The 19461-nt window shown below is 41.1% G+C and overlaps 1 protein-coding gene across 4 annotated transcripts in view; it reads right to left on the minus strand.

Moving 5' to 3' along the window:
* Nucleotides 1-18540, minus strand: part of HPSE2 (heparanase 2 (inactive)) — a 569943-nt gene extending 551403 nt beyond the window's left edge. For 3 of the 4 annotated variants that reach the window (XM_032608390.1, XM_032608392.1, XM_032608391.1), the window contains exons 1-2: nt 18178-18540; nt 15138-15295 (exon numbers count right to left, since the gene is read on the minus strand). In XM_032608390.1, coding sequence (XP_032464281.1) covers nt 15138-15295; nt 18178-18467 — 448 coding nt within the window. In that variant the 5' untranslated portion in view covers nt 18468-18540. The remainder of the gene's footprint in view (nt 1-15137; nt 15296-18177) is intronic. The other variant, XM_032608389.1, reaches the window with a different exon arrangement.
* Nucleotides 18541-19461: the final 921 nt, after the last annotated feature.

Genomic DNA, 19461 nt, shown 5'->3' on the forward strand with positions numbered 1-19461 from the left:
TTGAATGAGGATTAACTGAAAATTCGTGGATTTTTTGCCTGAACTCCTGTTTCGGCCTCCCTAAAAAAAGAGGAGGAAAGGGTTTTGAAAGGTGACCAAATGAACAATTACAACTCACATCCCTACATGACTAACAAATGAAAACACCTCAACAAGTGATGTTTTACTAGTTTTGCCACAGTCTTAAACTTCCAAGGATCTCAGGAACAGGGAAATAACCTGAAACAGGTTATTTAGCCCTAGGAAAACCCTGAAAAGTTTACATAATCAACCCATGATCCCTGCCATCACTACTAAAGTAAAATGGATGAGAAGCCCCTCCCTGCTCCCGATCTTGCTGCTGCCTTTCAGCGAACATTTCCCCCTTCTGGCTACCATAAGTATTAATATTAGTAACCAGTGTAGGAAAGCCTTGTTCCTCCAAATGTGGTCCCCAGACCAGCAGCATGGCAAGACTGGGAGTTTGTTAGAAAAGCAGAATCTCATTTTTAACTATTAGATCCCCAGGTGATTCATATGCACATTAAAGTTTAGGCTTTACTTCAGAGTTGGCTATACCTGGTCTCTAGATTCAGACTGTCTAGACTTGAACTCCACAACAAACGCGCTGAAGTACCTTAGGAAAATCACTTCACCCAGAGGTTCTTAACGTGATGTACACTTTAGAACCATCTGGGGAGATTTTTTTTTTTTTTTTTTTTTTTTGCGGTACGCGGGCCTCTCACTGTTGTGGCCTCTCCCATTGCGGAGCACAGGCTCCGGACGCACAGGCTCAGCAGCCATGGCTCACAGGCCCAGCTGCTCCGCGGCACGTGGGATCTTCCCGGACCGGGGCACGAACCCGCGTCCCCTGCATAGGCAGGCGGACTCTCAACCACTGCGCCACCAGGGAAGCCCTGGTGGAGATTTTTAAAGATCACAATGCCTTAGCTCCCCCAGAGATTGATTTAATTAGCCTAGGACCCAAATTTTTTTTTTTTTGCGTTACGTGGGCCTCTCACTGCTGTGGCCTCTTCCGTTGCGGAGTACAGGCTCCGGACGCGCAGGCTCAGCGGCCATGGCTCACGGGCCCAGCCGCTCCGCGGCACGTGGGATCTTCCCGGACCAGGGCACGAACCCGCGTCCCCTGCATCGGCAGGCGGACTCTCAACCACTGTGCCACCAGGGAAGCCTGGACCCAACATTTTTTAAAGCTCCCCTAGCTAGGGGAATGCAGCCAGAATCACTGACTAACTTCTCTAAGCTTCTATCAAATGGGACAGTTTATACCTGCTTCAAGGGGTTGTAAGGAAAAATTCTTATCACCTTTGAAGAGCGTTTGGCCCAGTACTTGGGATGTATAAGTGCTCGATAATTGGTAGTTATTATTATCAGACCTGGAAACCTGGAAATGAATTGTCCTATAGCAGGGATAAAAAAGAACAGACTCAAAATACTAGTCTGGTCCCGTCCTACAGGTAGGTACCTGCCAAACTCATGAGGTACAAAAGAAGGACACAGTCAAAGAATTCATTATCCCCGGGATGAGCTCCTCTTAGCAACCAACTGTGATTGAAGCTTCAAGGAAACTACAATGTGTCAGGTAAGGGGCACCATCTCTACAAGGTGTCAGAAAAGGCCAGCACCATAATTTGGAATGTATTGATGGAGGGTGGGGGAGCACTATTTCAGCAGTTCTGTAACACAGGAAATCCCTCTTACCACACCTTCCTGATTTACACTGATTCTTGATACATACCACATGTGTCCTCAAACCTCTTTTTCCCGCCCCCCCAAATTTTCAATTGTTCTGTTCCACATTTTAGGTGATGAAACTTAAAACCTGTGGTTATAACTTCTATGAGAAATTTCATTTTGAAAGCTTTCTAAATTTCAACTTTACTGCCATGAGGGAAACAGAAGAAACAAAAGACCTCAGTCATCCACTAACACAAAAACCCCTAGTGAAGACATTTAATAAGTGTAAGATTTCTGCTGCAAGCTGTTGAAAATCCTGACCTTTGGACTAGGGTATCATTCATTTGCTTCTACAAATGTTCTATAAAACAGCAGCATTTATTTTCCTAATGGTTTCAAGTTATGTTTACTTTCACCTATGGGTTTTAACTTGGCTAAGCCTGGACTACAGTTTCTTTTGAATCTACAGCTCAGTGAATTTAACCTGAGTCTACTCTTCCAAGAGGATTCATAATGGCCAGGGAAATAAGTCCACAATCTGGTTTTTTTCCCAACAATTGCAAAGAAATAAACACCCAGATGAAAAGAGTGTACCTATTAGGGCACTGAGAGATACACAAAGATTCACCTCAATGGTGATTACAAACATTTTTTAAAGTGTGCATGGTTTAGTGACTATCACCAAAAGCTCATGTTCTATTTCCATCTCCTCTGCTTACTCAGTACGGGCCTCCTCTGTGGTAAATGAAACCCTCTCACTGGATGCACCATGATAGCTAATGAATGTCTGAACTTAAAAGACTTTTAAATTCTTTGTTGGAAGTCTCCTCAGTGATACTGGCACCCACAAAGTACTCTCAAAAGTCCCCTCTGTGCCATTCTCTGGACTAGTTCTAACCTCACCCTGGGTTTGGATTCCAGTCTCAAAGGAGTCTGAGTTTCAGGTGTCAAATCTACAAAAATGGCATCCTGAAGCCGGTCCAGAAGTTTATCAATAAAGAACAGTTCAAAAAGAATCTGGGACTAAACTAGAGCCTAGCACACCTACAAGCAAACACAGCCTCTCACAAAGAAACAACAGGCCCATTCTAGCCTTCCTATTTCAGATTGGCCCAACACTGCAGAACACAAGTACCCACCTGGTTCACTGAAGTAGAGTGGAGGGATTATCATTAGCTGTGTATACCTCATTTAAGAGTATCAGACTTGAAGACAGAGGTACTGAGTTCTAATCCCAGTTCTGCCACTTAAAAGCTGTATTACTCTGAGCAACTTCCTTGAGTCTGTTTTCTCATTTATAATATAGAAATGCCAAAATTTAAAATAAACTTACTATACACAGCTCCTGTGAGGATCTGAGGAGTTTTTATAATTCTATAGTTCTATTATTCTTTAGTTCTATAATTCTATAGTTCTTTAAATTTTAAAGAACATTACAAATGTAAAATGTGATTATTTTTCTCCTGCAAACTGATTAGGGAGCTATTCAAAAATGGCTACTTCTGCCTTCTTTAGTCTGTTTCTCACAAAACATCATGTGAGGTCTTTATAAGTGTCTCTTCTTTGGCTGAATAGTATTCAAAATCACAGAGTAGCTTTAAAAGATGAGTGACAGCTAGGATTTCTTTCAAATCACACAGTGATATACTATTTGAACAAAAAAGTCAAAATATTTTTAGTGTCACTTTCTATCTGTATCCAAAACATTTTAAATCACTTGTTTTACAAAAGAAAACTGTACTTTGATGCGCAGGGTTAGTTTTGCTGTGACTGTTTTCTTGACATTTGCTCAAAGAATGCATTATAGCTAAAAGAATTAAAATGGATAAGGGTGGTTAAAAAGACATTGGGGAAAATAAATAATTTAGATCAAGTTCCAATATGAAAAAGATATGATTCTACAGCACTGCTTTGTTAGAAACTACAGACAAATAGCAAACAGAGAAGTTCTTGCAAAAAAGTACCAATGAATTAGAAAGGTTAAATTACAACTCATCCACATATGGATTATTCTTTAGCCACTGAAAAACAGCCCATAATTTCTGACTAAAAGGTTATCTAGATTAGCAAGTTGTACAAAAATGCAACTCCACTTACACATTTAAATTTTTATATACATATGTATGCACAGAAAAAGGTCTAAAAAGGTACATGCCAGACTGTTGAAAGTGGTTATATCTATGATATATGTATTACTGAATTTATATTAATGAGCATGCATTTCATTGGTGCATGAAATGCACTAAAACTTTAAAAGTAAAAATATGAATAAGGAAGTTAAGCATTAACCAGAAATAGACTATGAATTTTTTAAAAAGCAGAAACAATGAATGGAAGAGCTATTATTCTTTTTAGTGTATTAAGCTACCCAATAAATGGCAAATAATCAGTCAACAAGTATACATTGAAGAACTACTAGGCAAAAGACAGCTACTAGATGTTGTAGCAACAACAAAAATGATAAAATCACTACTGTCACAGTGACCTATAATCTAGGGGTTGAGCCAAGTCTACATGAACATACACAAAAAGATACCTGAGAACACTGAGGCAGAATATGAAAATAGCCAAAAGAGTGATTTTTATACAACAAATACCTTGGAAATTCAGGCTCAATAAACACTTCATGAATGAATAAATGAGATCGTGAAGAATTCATAGAGAAGGAGGACAAATTTGAGCAGGGTTCTGAAAGACAGGAAGAATTTAGAAGTGGGTAAAAAGTGGGCAGACAGATGATGGAGTGCAAAATCCAGAGGGTTAGAAATTAAGAGAATAGCAGAATGAGTAGGAGCTCTGTGACAGGAAGCTACACCATCTGCTTGTGAATAAACTCAGGTTCCTGTGGGGAAGAGGAGAGAAGAAGCTGGCCAAGGAAGGTGGGCTGACTCTAGAGGGCCTTGGAAAACTGGAGGAGAATGACGAGGATTTAAGTTAGACAAGGGATAACCTTGAAGGTTTCTAGCTAGGCAGTGACAGAACGTGGAGCTTCAGAAAGATTAATGAGGCAGGAGGATGAAGAGAGGCTGGAGAAAGGGAACCCAGTTTCCTTAGACAGAGATGACAGAATAGATGGGAGACGAAGACTGCCCAAACCAGATGGAAACAGACATGAGGTAAACAATCATAATTTTCATTTAGCCCCTTTCTCAAACTTTCAAATCAGACTCAAGTTAATATAAACCCCAGAGGAAAGGCCTTTGAAGCTGTCTTGGTAGAAGAATGAGGAATATTGTGCTGTTATGCTATAATGGGGGTGGTGAAAATCACCAACTTCGTAGTGAGACTGTCCTGGATCCAGCCACAGCTCTGCCACTTACCAGCACAGTTACTTACTTTGTGTAGAATATATAACCTCTTTGCTCCATAGTTTCTTCATTGTAAATGGCTATAAAAGTGATCTCTACTTGAGTTTAACAAACTCTCAGTTCAAAGAGAAAGATAAGGAAGAAAGGTATGAAGGAAGGGTTTTCTTGAAACTTCACCCTTATCAGTTCCCTTTACCCTTCACAAGGTTTCTCTGGCCTCAGAACTTGAAAGAAGAAAAATACAGAGTATGGTTCTAGTATATAAATAAAAACAAAGTAATTCTAAAATTGCCCAATAATTTAATGGTAACTTTCCAACAACTTTTTCAAATATTCTTATTTTTCTGCTTTTTTTCCTGCCATTTCCCTTACATCAATGACACTGTTGATCCATTTCTAGTATTCTTTTCAATTCATCTGCTTCCAAAATAGTTCTATCCCACTGGATAGAACTAATAAGTTCTATTCCACTGGATCAGATGCTGTCCTATTCCTTCAAATGTCATATAGTGTGACAATCATCTCTTTCAATTGTTCATGTGTCTCCCTGTGATTATTCTTTTGCTGTTTTCCCTAACAACTATTTTGTGTCCTAACCCACTAGACCTTTGAGGGAGGGTCTATGGCACACATTTTTTTTTACTGCTCCACGATACTTAGTATAGGGCTTTTGAGTGCCTGATACATGAATAGATGAATAAATGAAATAGTGAATGAACCAAAGACTGGATCCCTCTTATCAAAGCACAGTGAAGAGAGAACAGGACTGGGTTCTAATCCTGGTTGTACTAACTACTGATCTTATGACCTTAAGCAAGCCACATGTCTCTTCTGAGTCCCTATTTCTTCATATACACACACATACACACGTGCATGCTCACACGTTTGTCAACAGATTGATTTAAGAATTAAATGAGATACCACATGTAAAACACAGTAAGAACTCAACAAACACTAGCTGTTATCAGCATTATTATTATTTACCCTTAAGGCCAGGTCAAGCTCCCTCCTCCTAGGCACCTGTCCTGACTACTCCAGCTCTCACTTAATCTCCTTCTCTGAACTTCTATAGCCCTTACAGCTTGTTCTACATCCTTTAACCTTTGAATATATCCTATCTTGTTCCCATTGCTATTATTTCCTACATGCCTTGTATGTCTGAGATCTTTGACTCACAGAATCTCAGAATTAGATGCTACAAACAGATAATGTGGTCCATTTTCTTCATTTTATGGATAAAGAAGGCTTCAGGAGGTTAACAACTTGCACAATGACACATTTAGTTAGTAGAAAAACAAGTTCATTAACACAGGCTCCGCTTAAGCCTTCAGGTTTAATGGGTGACGTCATTCATTGAGTCCCTGCTCCCCAACTCTTTACCTAGGTGGCCTTGGGCAAGTTATTTAACCACTCTGTGCCTCAGTTTCCCCATTTGTCAAATGGGAAAATACTACTTTCCTCATAGGGTTGATAAAAGGATTAAATGTTAATCTATGTAAATTCCTTAAAATAGTACTTGACACATAAGAAGCACCCAACAATGTTAGGTAATATTATTATATTATTACTATTATTAAGCTGCAGGGGGAACATCCATTCTTCCATAGTATTTCAAAGATAATGACCCAAATCTGAGCAATTTAACTTTTGCATTCCCATCTTCCATCTCTCAAGGTGTTTCTGCCTTTCCAAAGCAAGTAAAAAATAAGGTCCTGGTTTAATCCCCAACTCCCTCAATACAAACATACGATACAGATATGTACCCCATCTTTTCTAAATATGCAGCTTATATTTTTCACTCTTCATCCTTCACCACACAAAAAGCAAAACACATGCATTAAGCTTTGTAAATAACATAAATTTTTGTTTGACTTAATGTGTCTGTTCCATGCAATGTGATGATGGTTATCTATATGGATTTTTATGTGTATGTCAATCCCAGTGTGTTTTGATTGTAAATTCCTAGAGACAAAAATGATGTCTGCTTATGTCAATCAAACATAAATTCTGGGGCACTTGGACTAAATTAGATCAAGTATTCAGAGCAGAATTTCAGAAAAATTTAGAGAATGAGAGAGGATTAATGAGGATTGGCTCAGCAGAAGGCTTAATGAAACAGGGGACTTGGGCAGAGCTTTGAAGGACAAGTAAAAATTTTAATTCAAGACAGAAAATGAGTGTTCAAGGTAGAGGGTATACTATGAGCAAAGTGGAAAGACTTGGCAAAGATTAGTCTGACTAAAGTAGAGTGATGATACTCAAGAACATTGAGAAATTCTATTGAATGTGTAAGACCAGAGCACTTTGAGAGCACAGTTCATGTTCTATTCCTCTTGGGTAGCCCCAGTATCTTGACTAACCTTGGCATTTGGTTTATAATTTAAAAAACATGTATTGAATTAAGCAAAATTACACTGCTTTTCACTGTACTAAAGTGAAGAAAACTGATCATGAAACCAAAAGACAAAGGAGTTAAATAAGGTATCTATACATCCTATAGAACTAGCCTCTAGTCTACAAATTATATTTACTTTGCCTACATCACCACCATGGACAAGTGTAAAAAATAAAACACACCAAATTCTTTCATGCTCATATATTCATATGCTCTATCTCTCTCTGTCTCTGTCTCACACACACACACACACACACACACACACACATACACACACTGTTCAGAGTTCCAATCCATTGCCTCATAGATCTAGACAGCTGAAAACTTGAATAAGGTACTAAGAAGCACAGAAGTTAAGAGTCTTAACATTTAATCCATTTTGATGAAGGATTCTCAGAAGAGGCTCCTGACTCTACGAGCCCAGACCATGTGACTGGCAGGCTAAACAGGCCCAGGGAATTTTGAAAGAAACTTCTTTGCTTCCATGATGTACCCATCCCACCAGGAGGCCTTGGGAGAACAGGAGAGAGAATATAAATAAATATGGCAAGAGAAACAGTGATATTTGGTATTGGCAACAGCAGCACAATTTGTGTTGTATAGGAACACATAACTGTTTGTGGATTACCTTTAGCCCCAATGATCAGGTGATAAATTATACAAATGTGGTTGTGATTGAAAGACCTATTTACTAGACTTCTTGACTCACTGAAATTAATTAAGCCACCTCTACAAGCAGTAGACCAGAGTTTCCAGATCTCCTCTCTACCACTTCCAGCACTATATAGATCCACAGTGACTAAACTGTGACTAAATGACATGATAACTATATCTTTAGATACCACATTCAAATTCACAGGGGTACAGTGAGCTGCAACTAGCACTCAGGACCTGGTACCAAATTTCAAACATTATAGAAAATGCACCCACTTTGTTTCCAAAAGGCAGAATAAAACATATATAAAACTTCAGGTGATTTCTGACACCCTTTAATACAATATTAAATTGTGTCAAATCCTTCTAAAGTTGCTGGTAGACAAATCATGAAAAGCCAAATAGTGGCGTTGGAATGGAGGCTTTTCTTGGCCTAAAAATCTCTAGAAACTGCTTTTGACTGATGCTACTGAAGTGATAAGAGGTCAGGAGTATGTAATTTGACAACCATAGCTGGGCCTCATTCATCCTCCCAGCCTCAGCATCAAACGGGCCTGGAGCTAGCTGCCTGCTCAATGAGTAAATTCATGAGTGAATAAATATTACAAAGTAGTAGCCTGTTTTTACTCTGTGAAAGAAGGAAGGGTAACAAAAATTATCAAGCAAATTCTAAAACCTTTATTTTATATACCCTATAAGAACCAAATTAATTTAGTTTTAAATTATCTGTCCTTCAAACATGCTTCATAACTCAAACCTCCTCAAGTTCAGTTATAACACACTTTAGCTAGAGTATATGAATGTGTGCAATGATTTGGAAAAGAAGAATGGGAGAGGGCAAAGTCATTATCCATGTTGAAAACATGTCCTTCCCCTCTCCAATGGAGTAAAAGAACTTATAATAGCCTCTATTTTCCTATGGGGCCAATTCCATTTTACTATGCTTAAAATTCAACATTCTCATCATCTGATCTGGATTTACCCAACCAACCTTTACTCTCACACATGTACTTTCTTCTTTTTTAATTACATATTATGGAGCTAACAGAAATACATTAGCACTTCTTAAAATTCAAATTAGACATAATTCTAGAAATATGAGCTTTTCTTAGAATAATTTCTAACATGTGCTTTTCATAATTTTTAAATTATAAACATTACTGAACAAAAAATATGCAAATAGGCTTCTATAAAAAAGAATCTGTTATGCTTCTAGCAACATGAACTAATATAATTTCTAACATGTACCTTCTATTAGGCAGGTGGTCTCCTTATTACCCAAACACATATTTAGGCTTTGCCTCATGCTCTTTCCCTTGAATGAAATGTCCTCTCTCATCTCTACTTCTCCAAAGTCTAGGCATCTTCCACAAGGCCCAACCTAACTCCCAAATAAGTCTGGCCAGTATTCATCTCTACTTTTCCTGTCATATCCTGGCAAACTATTTTGTTCCACTTAGCACTTGTGGAACAAGTGCTATATTGTCTTTGTGTTACTCTTCAGTTTTATCATTATAAATGTTATCTCACTAACAAGCTATTAGATCATTGACAGCAGAGACAGTGTCTTTTGAAGGGGAAAGGTCAAGTATTTTGTAGAGTATCCTTCAATTTGACTAGTGTTTTCTCATATTTACAGAGAGTTATGGATTTGGGGAAAGAATATCAGAAAGGTGAAGTGCCCTTCTCATCACATGATATCAGGGAATACATGATATCAACATGACCTATCTGCTGATGTTAACCTTGATCACTTTGTTGAAATGATATCTGACAGCTTCTCCACTGTAAAGTTACTATTTTCTGCTTTATAGGCTGTCTTCTTTAGAAACAAGTTGTTAAATCCAGCCCACACTCAAGGGGAAAACAGAAGTTCCACATCCTAAAAGTATCAAAGAATTGGTGGTCCTATGCTAAAACCACCACAATAATTAATTAATTAATTAACATTATGAGAGAGATGCTTTGAGGCTATGCAAATATCCTGCTTTGTCTTAAACCTCGCCTACTTATTTTAACACTGATTAGTGGATCTTGCCTATAGCAATGATTATTGTTGTGCTCTAATGTTGATATAGGACTGTATCTTTTATTTATTTGATAATCTGCAGTTTGTCCAGCATGAAACTAAACACAGAGCAGGTAATCAATAAACACTTGTTAAATGTAATTGGATTTCAAGAAACATTTATGTAAAATAAAGTGAGATAATGAAAGGTGGATAAGTTCAAGGCAAATATGTATTTTGGCAGTTGTGCTGTTCTTATGTCATATGTCTTGATTGATGGAATAGGAATAGAAAGATAAAGAATTAACTACCTCACCTCTACTAAAACTAGGAGAACTTCCTGGAGAAAGGAAAACAATAATAATAGTCATATAGTGCCTTAAAGTTTACAAAGTGTACTCCACATTCATTATTTAGGATTTCAGAAGCTCTCAGAAGAGAAAATTTTCAGGAGACAAAGATTGAAAAAACATTTAAATTTGTGAAAAGGCACTATTAATTTGGGAATTGTAAAATTAGGTGTAGAAACTACATAAGGCTAACCAAGAAAAGCAAAAGTAAAGGCAAAGAAGAAACAGATACAATAAAAAATAGTGTGGGTCCAGTGCAAGGCTTTAAATCAGGTGGTAAAGTTGATTTAATGCACAGTATAAAACCAAGACACTTAGACTATCAAAGATAAAGAGTACATAGTTAAAATAATGAAGTATGTCATTAAAATAAATATTAAGAATGGACTTCGTGTGAAAATGCATTGAAGGTGAAAAATGAATGGAATCTTTATGTATGTGTTTACTCATTTCTTTATCGGTAACCTCCATTTTTCCAGTGCCTTTAACAGGCTCTTAACCTAGTATGCAGCCAAAAATATTTGCAGAAGTTCTACTATGTGTCATACATAATGCTAGACATTTTAGGATATATAACAATTAGAATGGTCCCTTCCTATAAAGAATTTGCATTCTAATTGAAAAGGTAAAACACAAATACATATATAAATGTTTAACTTTTCATATATATATGTGTGTATACACACACACACACACACACACACACACACACACACACATATATGAAAAGTTAAAAAGCAAAACAAGGCAGAAGGGGCCAAAAGAACAACATAATGAGAAAGAACTGCAATAGTCCAGAGAAAAAAGAGATAACTATGAAATGACCTGTTCAGAAAAGGCTTGTGAAAATAAGGGGCATTTGCAATGGGTCTTCAAGAATTGGGTGGAGTGGGTGGTGAGATTTTAACAGAGCCAAGAAAAAGGCATTTAAAGCACAGATAGAATGGCTGAACAAAGGGGGTTGAGATAAAGGTGTTTTAAGGAAACAGTGAAAATAAAGCTGGGCTGTAATAAAAGTTTTATGAAAACATAGGGTACAAAAGGTAAGCTGAGATTTAAAAAGGCTTTGAATGCCAAGTTGAGGAGTTTGAACATTTTCTGTAAGCAATCCAAAAATAATCAAAGTTTTCCAGCAAAAAAGTGACATGATGAATATGATATTTTAGAAATATTAAGCTGGCTTTTGATGTGCATAATAAATGGTGTATATCTTGATTAAAGATATGGTTATGGCAGTAAAGAGACAGGCATACAAATAAATCACACTGAATATACAACAAAGAGACAGACTGCAGCAAAATAAACTTAAGAACAAAAGATTAACCCAAGATTTCTTTGTTAGGAGCAAGAAAAGCATAACATCACATAGACAGGCAAAGGGTAAGACTCCAAAATATGAAGAACAATCCTATTTTTTATTTCCTCCATCATCATCATGTTTATATGAAGTTCAAGTTGCCTACGCTAAGAGTGGAATAAGTAACTGTATTAAAGGACTAACTAGAGAAGTTCCCAAAGTTTATGTAAACAGTGACTTTAGAAAGAGAAAATGCAGCTGCATTAATATGCTTTAAAAGTTTTTGGAAAATATAAGCCACATGACTTGTTAACTGCCCTATTAATTCAGGGGAAAACAACAAAAAATCACATCGAGGTAGCAATATGAATGAATTAACTAGAAAAGTGTATGTTACCCAAGCTGGAACTATCAGTTCATTTAATGTTCGTATATACAAACTAAAGATTAGTCTCTTCTTTCATTACCACACAAAAAAATAGCCACCCTATGTTCTCCACCTCCATTCCTTAAAGACAATTCTCCCTAAAATTCTCCCCTACATTCTCTTAATCCTCTCAAACAATTCCCTAATTCTATCTCCTTTCTTTCTTCTGCATAAACTTTGGTCTACTGCATCTTATTCACTCCTTAACCCACTTTAAATACAAAACATATATGTTATAAATTTCCTGAAGCTGCCTTTAATAAAAGTTAGGAATACTTAGCCTTCATAGTGCTTTTGCGGTTGACAAAATATCTTATACAGATACCTCTCACAGAAGCAATGTAGAGCAGGTATTATCACATCCATATATTACAGTAGAAGCAGCAAACCCAGGGCCACATATTCATAAGTGATAGAGCCAGGCCTGAAATACAGGCCTTTCTGAGTCCAAATTCCATATTCTAATTCCCTATGTCACTCAATTTCATAATGTGCCAGTAGCTGTATCTAATTATTCAAAATGTATGTTATTATTCTATATTATGTTTAAGCCAATACATCCCTTTTTTAAAAAATAAGGTACTTATGCCAAAATGCCTATTACAGGGCCATTTACTGAGAAGACCTAATTATTTTAAGAGGCTCATTATGATGACAGTTATCACCTGGATTAAAAGTGACAACTGAAGTATAACATTTGCAAAATTGCTGAGACTATACCAAAACCATTTTTGCCTTTAATTCTGCAATGCAACATGCAACAACAAAGACAATATGGGTGATTTAAGGATATGTGAGCATCAAAGGGCAGAAACAGGGCATTCCTACTCTCTTTAACTGTGCTAAGGCCTCAAATACTGATATAGTTCAGAGCATCTTATTACCAAGGAGACATAAATCAAAAGGAGTTCAGCTAGGAGCAATAAAACAGATTAGTGTTGGGAAGGACTGACTTTAAAGAAAGTTTTAAAAGAATTAAATCCAGGTAGTCTAGATAAAAAACAGCTATGAGGAAACCTTTCTTTGAAGCTGACACAACAAAGAAATTATTTTGAAGGTAAATGTCTAAAAAAATGCAAAGAGGAGTAATCAAATATTTAGAGAATATAAAGGGAAAATTCAGGAAAAAATTTACCAGTGAAAACCTATGGGACAAAAAAACTCTCCCACAGGAGTGGTGAAAACTACACTCCTAGAGATATTTAATACTATGTTGGACAAAACGAGAAAAGGATTCCATATGGAACGATCCTGTACTGAACCCTGAAGTGGTGGAAGGATTGAAGATGACCTCTTAGATCTTTTCCATTTCTGGTTTTTTCCTAATTCTATGAAGTTTTATGGGGCACGGCCTTCTGCCAATATCTTTTCTCCCCATGATGTCCACTTTCTCCTTGTACAAAGGGAAACAAATTGTATCCTTCATTTTAAGCATACCTCCCACTCTCAATGAATAGGTAATATAATCCAAGGTACAAGTTTGGGAGAAAAAGGCTAATTCCTAAACTTATAATAGTCCTTTTTTTTCCCACAGTGGTTCCTGGGGCTCTTACAAGTTTTTTCACAAACTAAAGAGGAAGTAGTTCAAATGGACTCAAAGAAGAGCTGTTTCATCAGGAAAACCATTAATATTCTCCCTTCTTGTATCCGAACACAGAGCTGACAGTGACCCTGGGAGCTATAAAGCCCCAGGTCAAATTACCATCAGAGCTGCTGTTCAGGATTATCTTTTACCTTCAGCATTTTTATGATGAGTGACAGCAAAATCTACTGGCAATCCACATTTTTATAGCAATGATATCTGCCTTTGAAAGATGTAGCCTTAAAACACCTACACACTTCGCCAATGCTGTAAAGAGTAAGTCTAATTCAGGATTCAAACTCAAGAAGCCTCAGTCTTGCCCTCTTTCTCCAGTCTGGCACTTTAAAAAAATGGTTTCTCAGCCAACCTTGAAATAGATCCAAACTCTCCAGAATTCCCATTCAGTGAAAGCCCCAGAAAATACAAGGGCTTTTCCTCATTTTGCTGATTTATAAGGACAAGATGTAACAAAATCCAGGGAGCTCTGAGAACATGTCCCTGAGCCCTTTAAAAATAAAACTGTAGCTCATGTATGAGAAGGGACAACAGGGCCAGAGATAGCTCTCCAGGAAATGGACACTAACGCCTCTTCTACCCAATCTAAACAACTCAGTGGGTGAAGACCCATCAATTGCCACCTTGCCCATTTGAAAGAAACTCTGTTCCTCTACCCACACAGCAAGTTCATAGTTATTAACACCAAACCCTCTAAACAATTTTCTTAAATACCATTTTCATTTTTCCCTAGTAAAAATGAGACTGTTCAAAGACTGTAAAAAGATTGGCCTCGCACACTGGAATAGGATCTGGCATTTCAAAAGCCCTTCCAACACTTAACTCATGTGATCCTGGCAGGAAAGGCTGGCATTTATAATCCCATTTTGAAACTGAGAAAAAATAAGTGCAACTCTGAGAGTGCGACTCTGAGATTAGGCAGTCTAAAGAAGAACCCACTGTGAAAAGTTTCAAACCTTCCCAACAATGGACCAATCTAAAAAGGATTATTCCAGAAAACTTTAGAGTGGGATTCAAAAGAGGCTGAAGCCCTCCGTAGCCTCATCTCAGCAAAGCAAAGAATAAGAAAAACAAAAAGGCACTTCCTTTAATTTTAGAAAGGAAACGTGACCCTGCCCCTTTATGAACCTGACTGGATTTTCTCAAGAAACCCACTGCACCTTCTCCCTATAGGACTAGCCAGTCATAAGTTTTGGCTACTAGTTCTCGGCCTCTGAGACTCAGCCACCGAAGAAAGGCCAGCAGCCTGGACAAGGACAACCTGATGAGCTCCCTTTGTGTAATCACGTCAGGAATCCCACACTCCAGGTGAGCTTCAACCTGGCCCTCCTCCAAATCTGCACCCCACACGCACACATACCGATTGCTGGCTCCCACTCCCCAAACTTCCCTCACCCAACAAGAGTGGGGAGCAAGTTTCTCACCATCCTCATAGTTTTTGAGATAGTAATCCGGGCCGGGGCCCCCACGGCTTTTTGCCGGGTTCCTCAGATTCTGGAACTGCAGGAAGTCGGTCCTTTTGCCCCCGAAGCGCAGAAAGGCAGGTGAAAGTCCCCGGGCCAGGGTCACCAGACGCTTGGAGCTGCAGGGATAGAGAAGGAGAAAGGAAAGGATCCGGGGGACAAGCGAGAGGACGCGGGGCACCAGCAAGGCCCTCTTCCCACTCTCTGTGGAGTTGTGCCTGGCGCCCCAGCCCGCCCATTCTTGGGCCATGGGGCTCCGGGAGCTACGCCTCCCGCGCCCAAATGGTCGTGGCCCCCTCCCTCAGGCACCCCGACGATGCTCACCCAAGGTAGTATTTACAAAGAGTTAGAGATTGTGTTTGTTAATAGTGTGTGCATAAGGTGGGGGGTGCCCTTCTGCTGAGAACACGGGACTAAGGCGCAGTTGCGGGGCTTCTGCCCCTGCCCGAAAAGCTCTCCCAGAGGAGACGCGCAGCGTACGGACCCCGGGCTCCGACTTTTGCCAATCTTCTGGGCTGAAATACGGGATCTGCCTCCTCTGCCCCAGGGGCATCGCAACCTCCATGGAGAAGGTGAAACCCGCCTTCTTTCTCTCGGAGCAGGCACCTGAGGTCAAGTTAACTTTTTTTAATGCCAAAGCTGATTTTCCTTTTCCACTACCTTATAACAACTGTATGCATCTCCCAAATCCCTGAGCAAGAGAAATTCCCGGGGTAAATCCTTGCCTTTCTGAGAACACTCCCCAGCCCCGCCTTGCACAGTAAAAGCAATGCCTCTTTGGCCCCTGAAATAATTCAGCCCGATCTCAGGAAAGGTAACGTTCTCCTCTCCACCCCCCGGGTTGGGCTCTATCTTTTTTCCTTCCCACTTGGGGCCATTTGGAAGCTCTGTGGAAAATGAAGTTTGCCGAAATGTGGAACCTGCGCGTAGTAGGAGACTCGAGGGGCATCAGAATACTATTTACACCTATTTAGGTTCAGGAGTTCCATAAATAGGTTTTTCAAAAGCCAAACGCTGCTAATTCGGGAAGGGGTAGAGAAGGAGCAATCAGATGCTCTTAATGCTAAGGGCGTCAGCTGTTAAGTTCGGAGTCTCTACGTTATTTTTAACGCTTTGCTGCTTCAGGTTCTGAATATCCAATCCAAATGGTACTAAAGAGTATCTTAAAGGCGGTGGATAAGAGAAAAAAACAGACTCCAGTTTTAGAGTTTCTAGCAAAAGTCGTGGCCACCTGGAGAAGTCCAGTAGCCGCCGGAAGGATCGCTTGGCCGAGGACTCCGGCACTGCGTTACCCGGCGGGCGCAATCGGCCGTCGTGTGGGCCCACGGCGGGCGAGGAGACATCCGAGCGAGTCCGGCCCAGCAGAAACGGTGTTTCCAACAACCTTCCAGCCGGAAACCTGCACAGTCAATGCAAATACGCCCCACCAAGGCTTCTTCCCCGAAAAGCCGCCTTCCACAATCTTTTCTGCGACAAGCATTTAGCGAGAACATGAAAGTTTGTTGTTGTTTTTAAGGTCAGAAGCAAAAGAACCCCGAAGGAGTCCGCGTAGCTAGAGAAGCGCCATGCAAGTGGGGCGTGTAGTCGCCCCCCGCCTCCCGGACGAGCTCACAGACGCGCGCTGCTGCACAGAAGAGCTTCCGAGGAGGAATCCGGCCGCGCAGAGCTGTTCCCGCCCTCCCAGTGGAGGCGCGGGCAGGAACCAAAACGGCCTCGGCGGCGGCCACAGCAACCACTTAGTCCTCCCGCAACGCTCGCTCCACGTGGAAGAAGCGCCCCACACAGCGCCTCCTGCTACCTGCCGCGTCCGCTGACCTGGCCGAGGCTAGGGAAACCTGGAGAGCTGAGGGGCGGGCGCACGCGAGAAGCAAACTCGAATTTCCCAGAGTGAAAGATACTCAGGAAAGGCGCGGCGGACGCGGCCTCAGAACAGAAAAGTGAGACTGAGAGCTCTCGGAGCTCTTCGAGGAAGCCCACAGCTGAGGCTCCAATTTGGAGGGAAATTTTTTTAACTCAACACTTGGATTCGACATTGTAGACTTTTTTTTTTTTTACCCTGCAACTCTGTCCCTGTTGGGAAGGGATCGTGGTTGCCTTACTGCTGAACAGTAACAACTGGGGAGAGGGTGAGCCCAATTAGAGTCCAAGCCCTAGAGTAATGCAGGGTCCGTGATCACAAAACTCCCGACTTCCTAATCCACCAGTGCTGGATTCAGATCTCCGAAATATCCCCGGGGTACTTCTAGGACACTGTCCGCTCTTCTTATATACGCTATGACCGGAGCGAGGACTTTTTTTTTTTTTTCTTTAAAGAAAAACTAAATATGCAGTTAGCGCAGGAGATTTAAGGAGTAGGGACTGGGGGGGGACCATTCGGTCTATAAAAAGTATCTTTAAAAGTCCTGAAGTCTGGAAAGGACAGCGGAGGATATAAAATTAAAAATCCGAACCAACTTGCCCACCGCTCAAGCCTCTGCTTAGATTCATTTTCTGTCTGGGAGTGGGAGAGAACTGATAGAACGATCTTTCCGTGGAAAATTCCATTTTCGTGCGATCCCCGCTTAAACACTCACAGACACACGCAGACAGGCGCGCACACACACACACACACACACACACACACACACACCCCTCTCGGGTCTTTGTTGTTCAAGACCTTTTTCTTCACTTTTGTAACTGCCCTGAACCTCTTCTTTCTTTTCGGAAGTAGACGGGGAGGCTAATTGTGGATATATGTACGCACAACATTTTTTCAGTCATAACTGGTAAGTTTCTGAAATGCCTTCTGCATTGCAAACATGTGCATCTTAATAGAAAACACTGCTTTTCTCAATCACCAGTTACAGCCTCAGCAAATATTCCAGGAGGAGGAAAACCTTTCTTCTCTTTGAGAGATCCGCTTGGCTTTTTTTCTTCTTCTTCCCCCTTTGGAATGGGGGGATAGGAAGGGGTGGGGGTTGCTACTTTAAAAAAAAATGATCCATTGAAGCCCCTGCCTTACCTTAAGAAATCCAGCCAGCCATCATGAATGATGGACGGATCCAGCTGCAGAGAGAGGAAGTTCTCATTGACTGTCCTGACTGGGTTCTTGGTGCTCACATCAAGTAGAATCAGGGTCTTTTCCTTCAAACCTGGAGCTCTGTCTACAGGCAAGGGTCTCCTGTCTCCAGCTTGGGAGGAAAGGGAGAGACGGAGCAACAGAGCCAAGATGAGAGCCACCGGGGCTAGGCACGCGGGGGGGCGGGAGTTGCTGGAGGGCATGGCTTCAGGAAAGGCACAGAGCACCCTCATTAAATCCCTCTGATTTAAACCTCCCTTCCTACAGGGTCTCGCTGGTGACTAATTGTCCTTATCTAAAGTGTGTGTCTGTCTGCCTTTTTCCCCCCTTTTTTTCCCTTCCTTTTTCCCCCCTCTCTCTCGTTTTTTTTTTTTTTTTTTTTTTTCTCTTCTTCTCAGTGTTTTGGTGCTGGTGGAGCGAACTCACGCCCCTAGCCAGCCTTCTCAGAGACTCGTGCCAAGAGTACTTCACCAGCACCGCCCCTTTAAGAGATTTCAACTGCAGACATTAACTTTTTAAAGGTAAGGTGAGGCGGGGCGGGGGAGGGGGGAGTAGGAGGAAGGGGTGGCGTTGTACCCTCCTGATTTAACCCTCTAGGGTCGGGAAGCGGACGGAGGGATCGAAACTGTACAGTTTTAACATTTGGGGTACCGGGCGGGACGTCTTGTTTTCACTTCCCTCCCGGCAAGGCTCTGGGGAGAGCAGTTCTAGCTGCAACCCCGACGCGAAAGCCTCTGCGCCAATTCTGGGCTGGAGTAGGGTCTGCACCAGTCGCGCGCCTGTTTGCGCGCCTGTTTGTCCCGACAGCGTCAAGGAATGTCGTCTGCTCCAGGCCCTTCCCTTTGGGTTGAAGCAGCGAGAGCAAGGCTGGTTAAGTTGCAGAGGGGTCCTGCGGTAGCGACTGTGATTCCTGCCAAAGCACCGAGGGCAGACGGAGACTCCGTGGACGCAAGTATGGACCTCTGCGACACGCTGGGCAGCAACACAGAAGCCGCCCTCTGACCTGACAGGGCCCAGAAGGAATACACAGAATGACCAGGTCAAAGGGTTTTTCCGCCCGTAGGGGAAAAGGGCCCAGGCTGCGCGTGGCTCCGTTCTGCCTGCAGCTGAGGCGAAAGTGTCTTGGGGGTTCAATACACGCTGACTTAGGCCAAGTCAAAGCAACCCTGTCTGTGCTTGTTTAGTCTGGCCGGCGCTGCGCCCATCTGAGCCACTGCTTGCCCACTG

Source organism: Phocoena sinus, chromosome 16, assembly GCF_008692025.1.
Source record: "Phocoena sinus isolate mPhoSin1 chromosome 16, mPhoSin1.pri, whole genome shotgun sequence".
Classification (NCBI taxonomy): Eukaryota; Metazoa; Chordata; class Mammalia; order Artiodactyla; family Phocoenidae; genus Phocoena; species Phocoena sinus.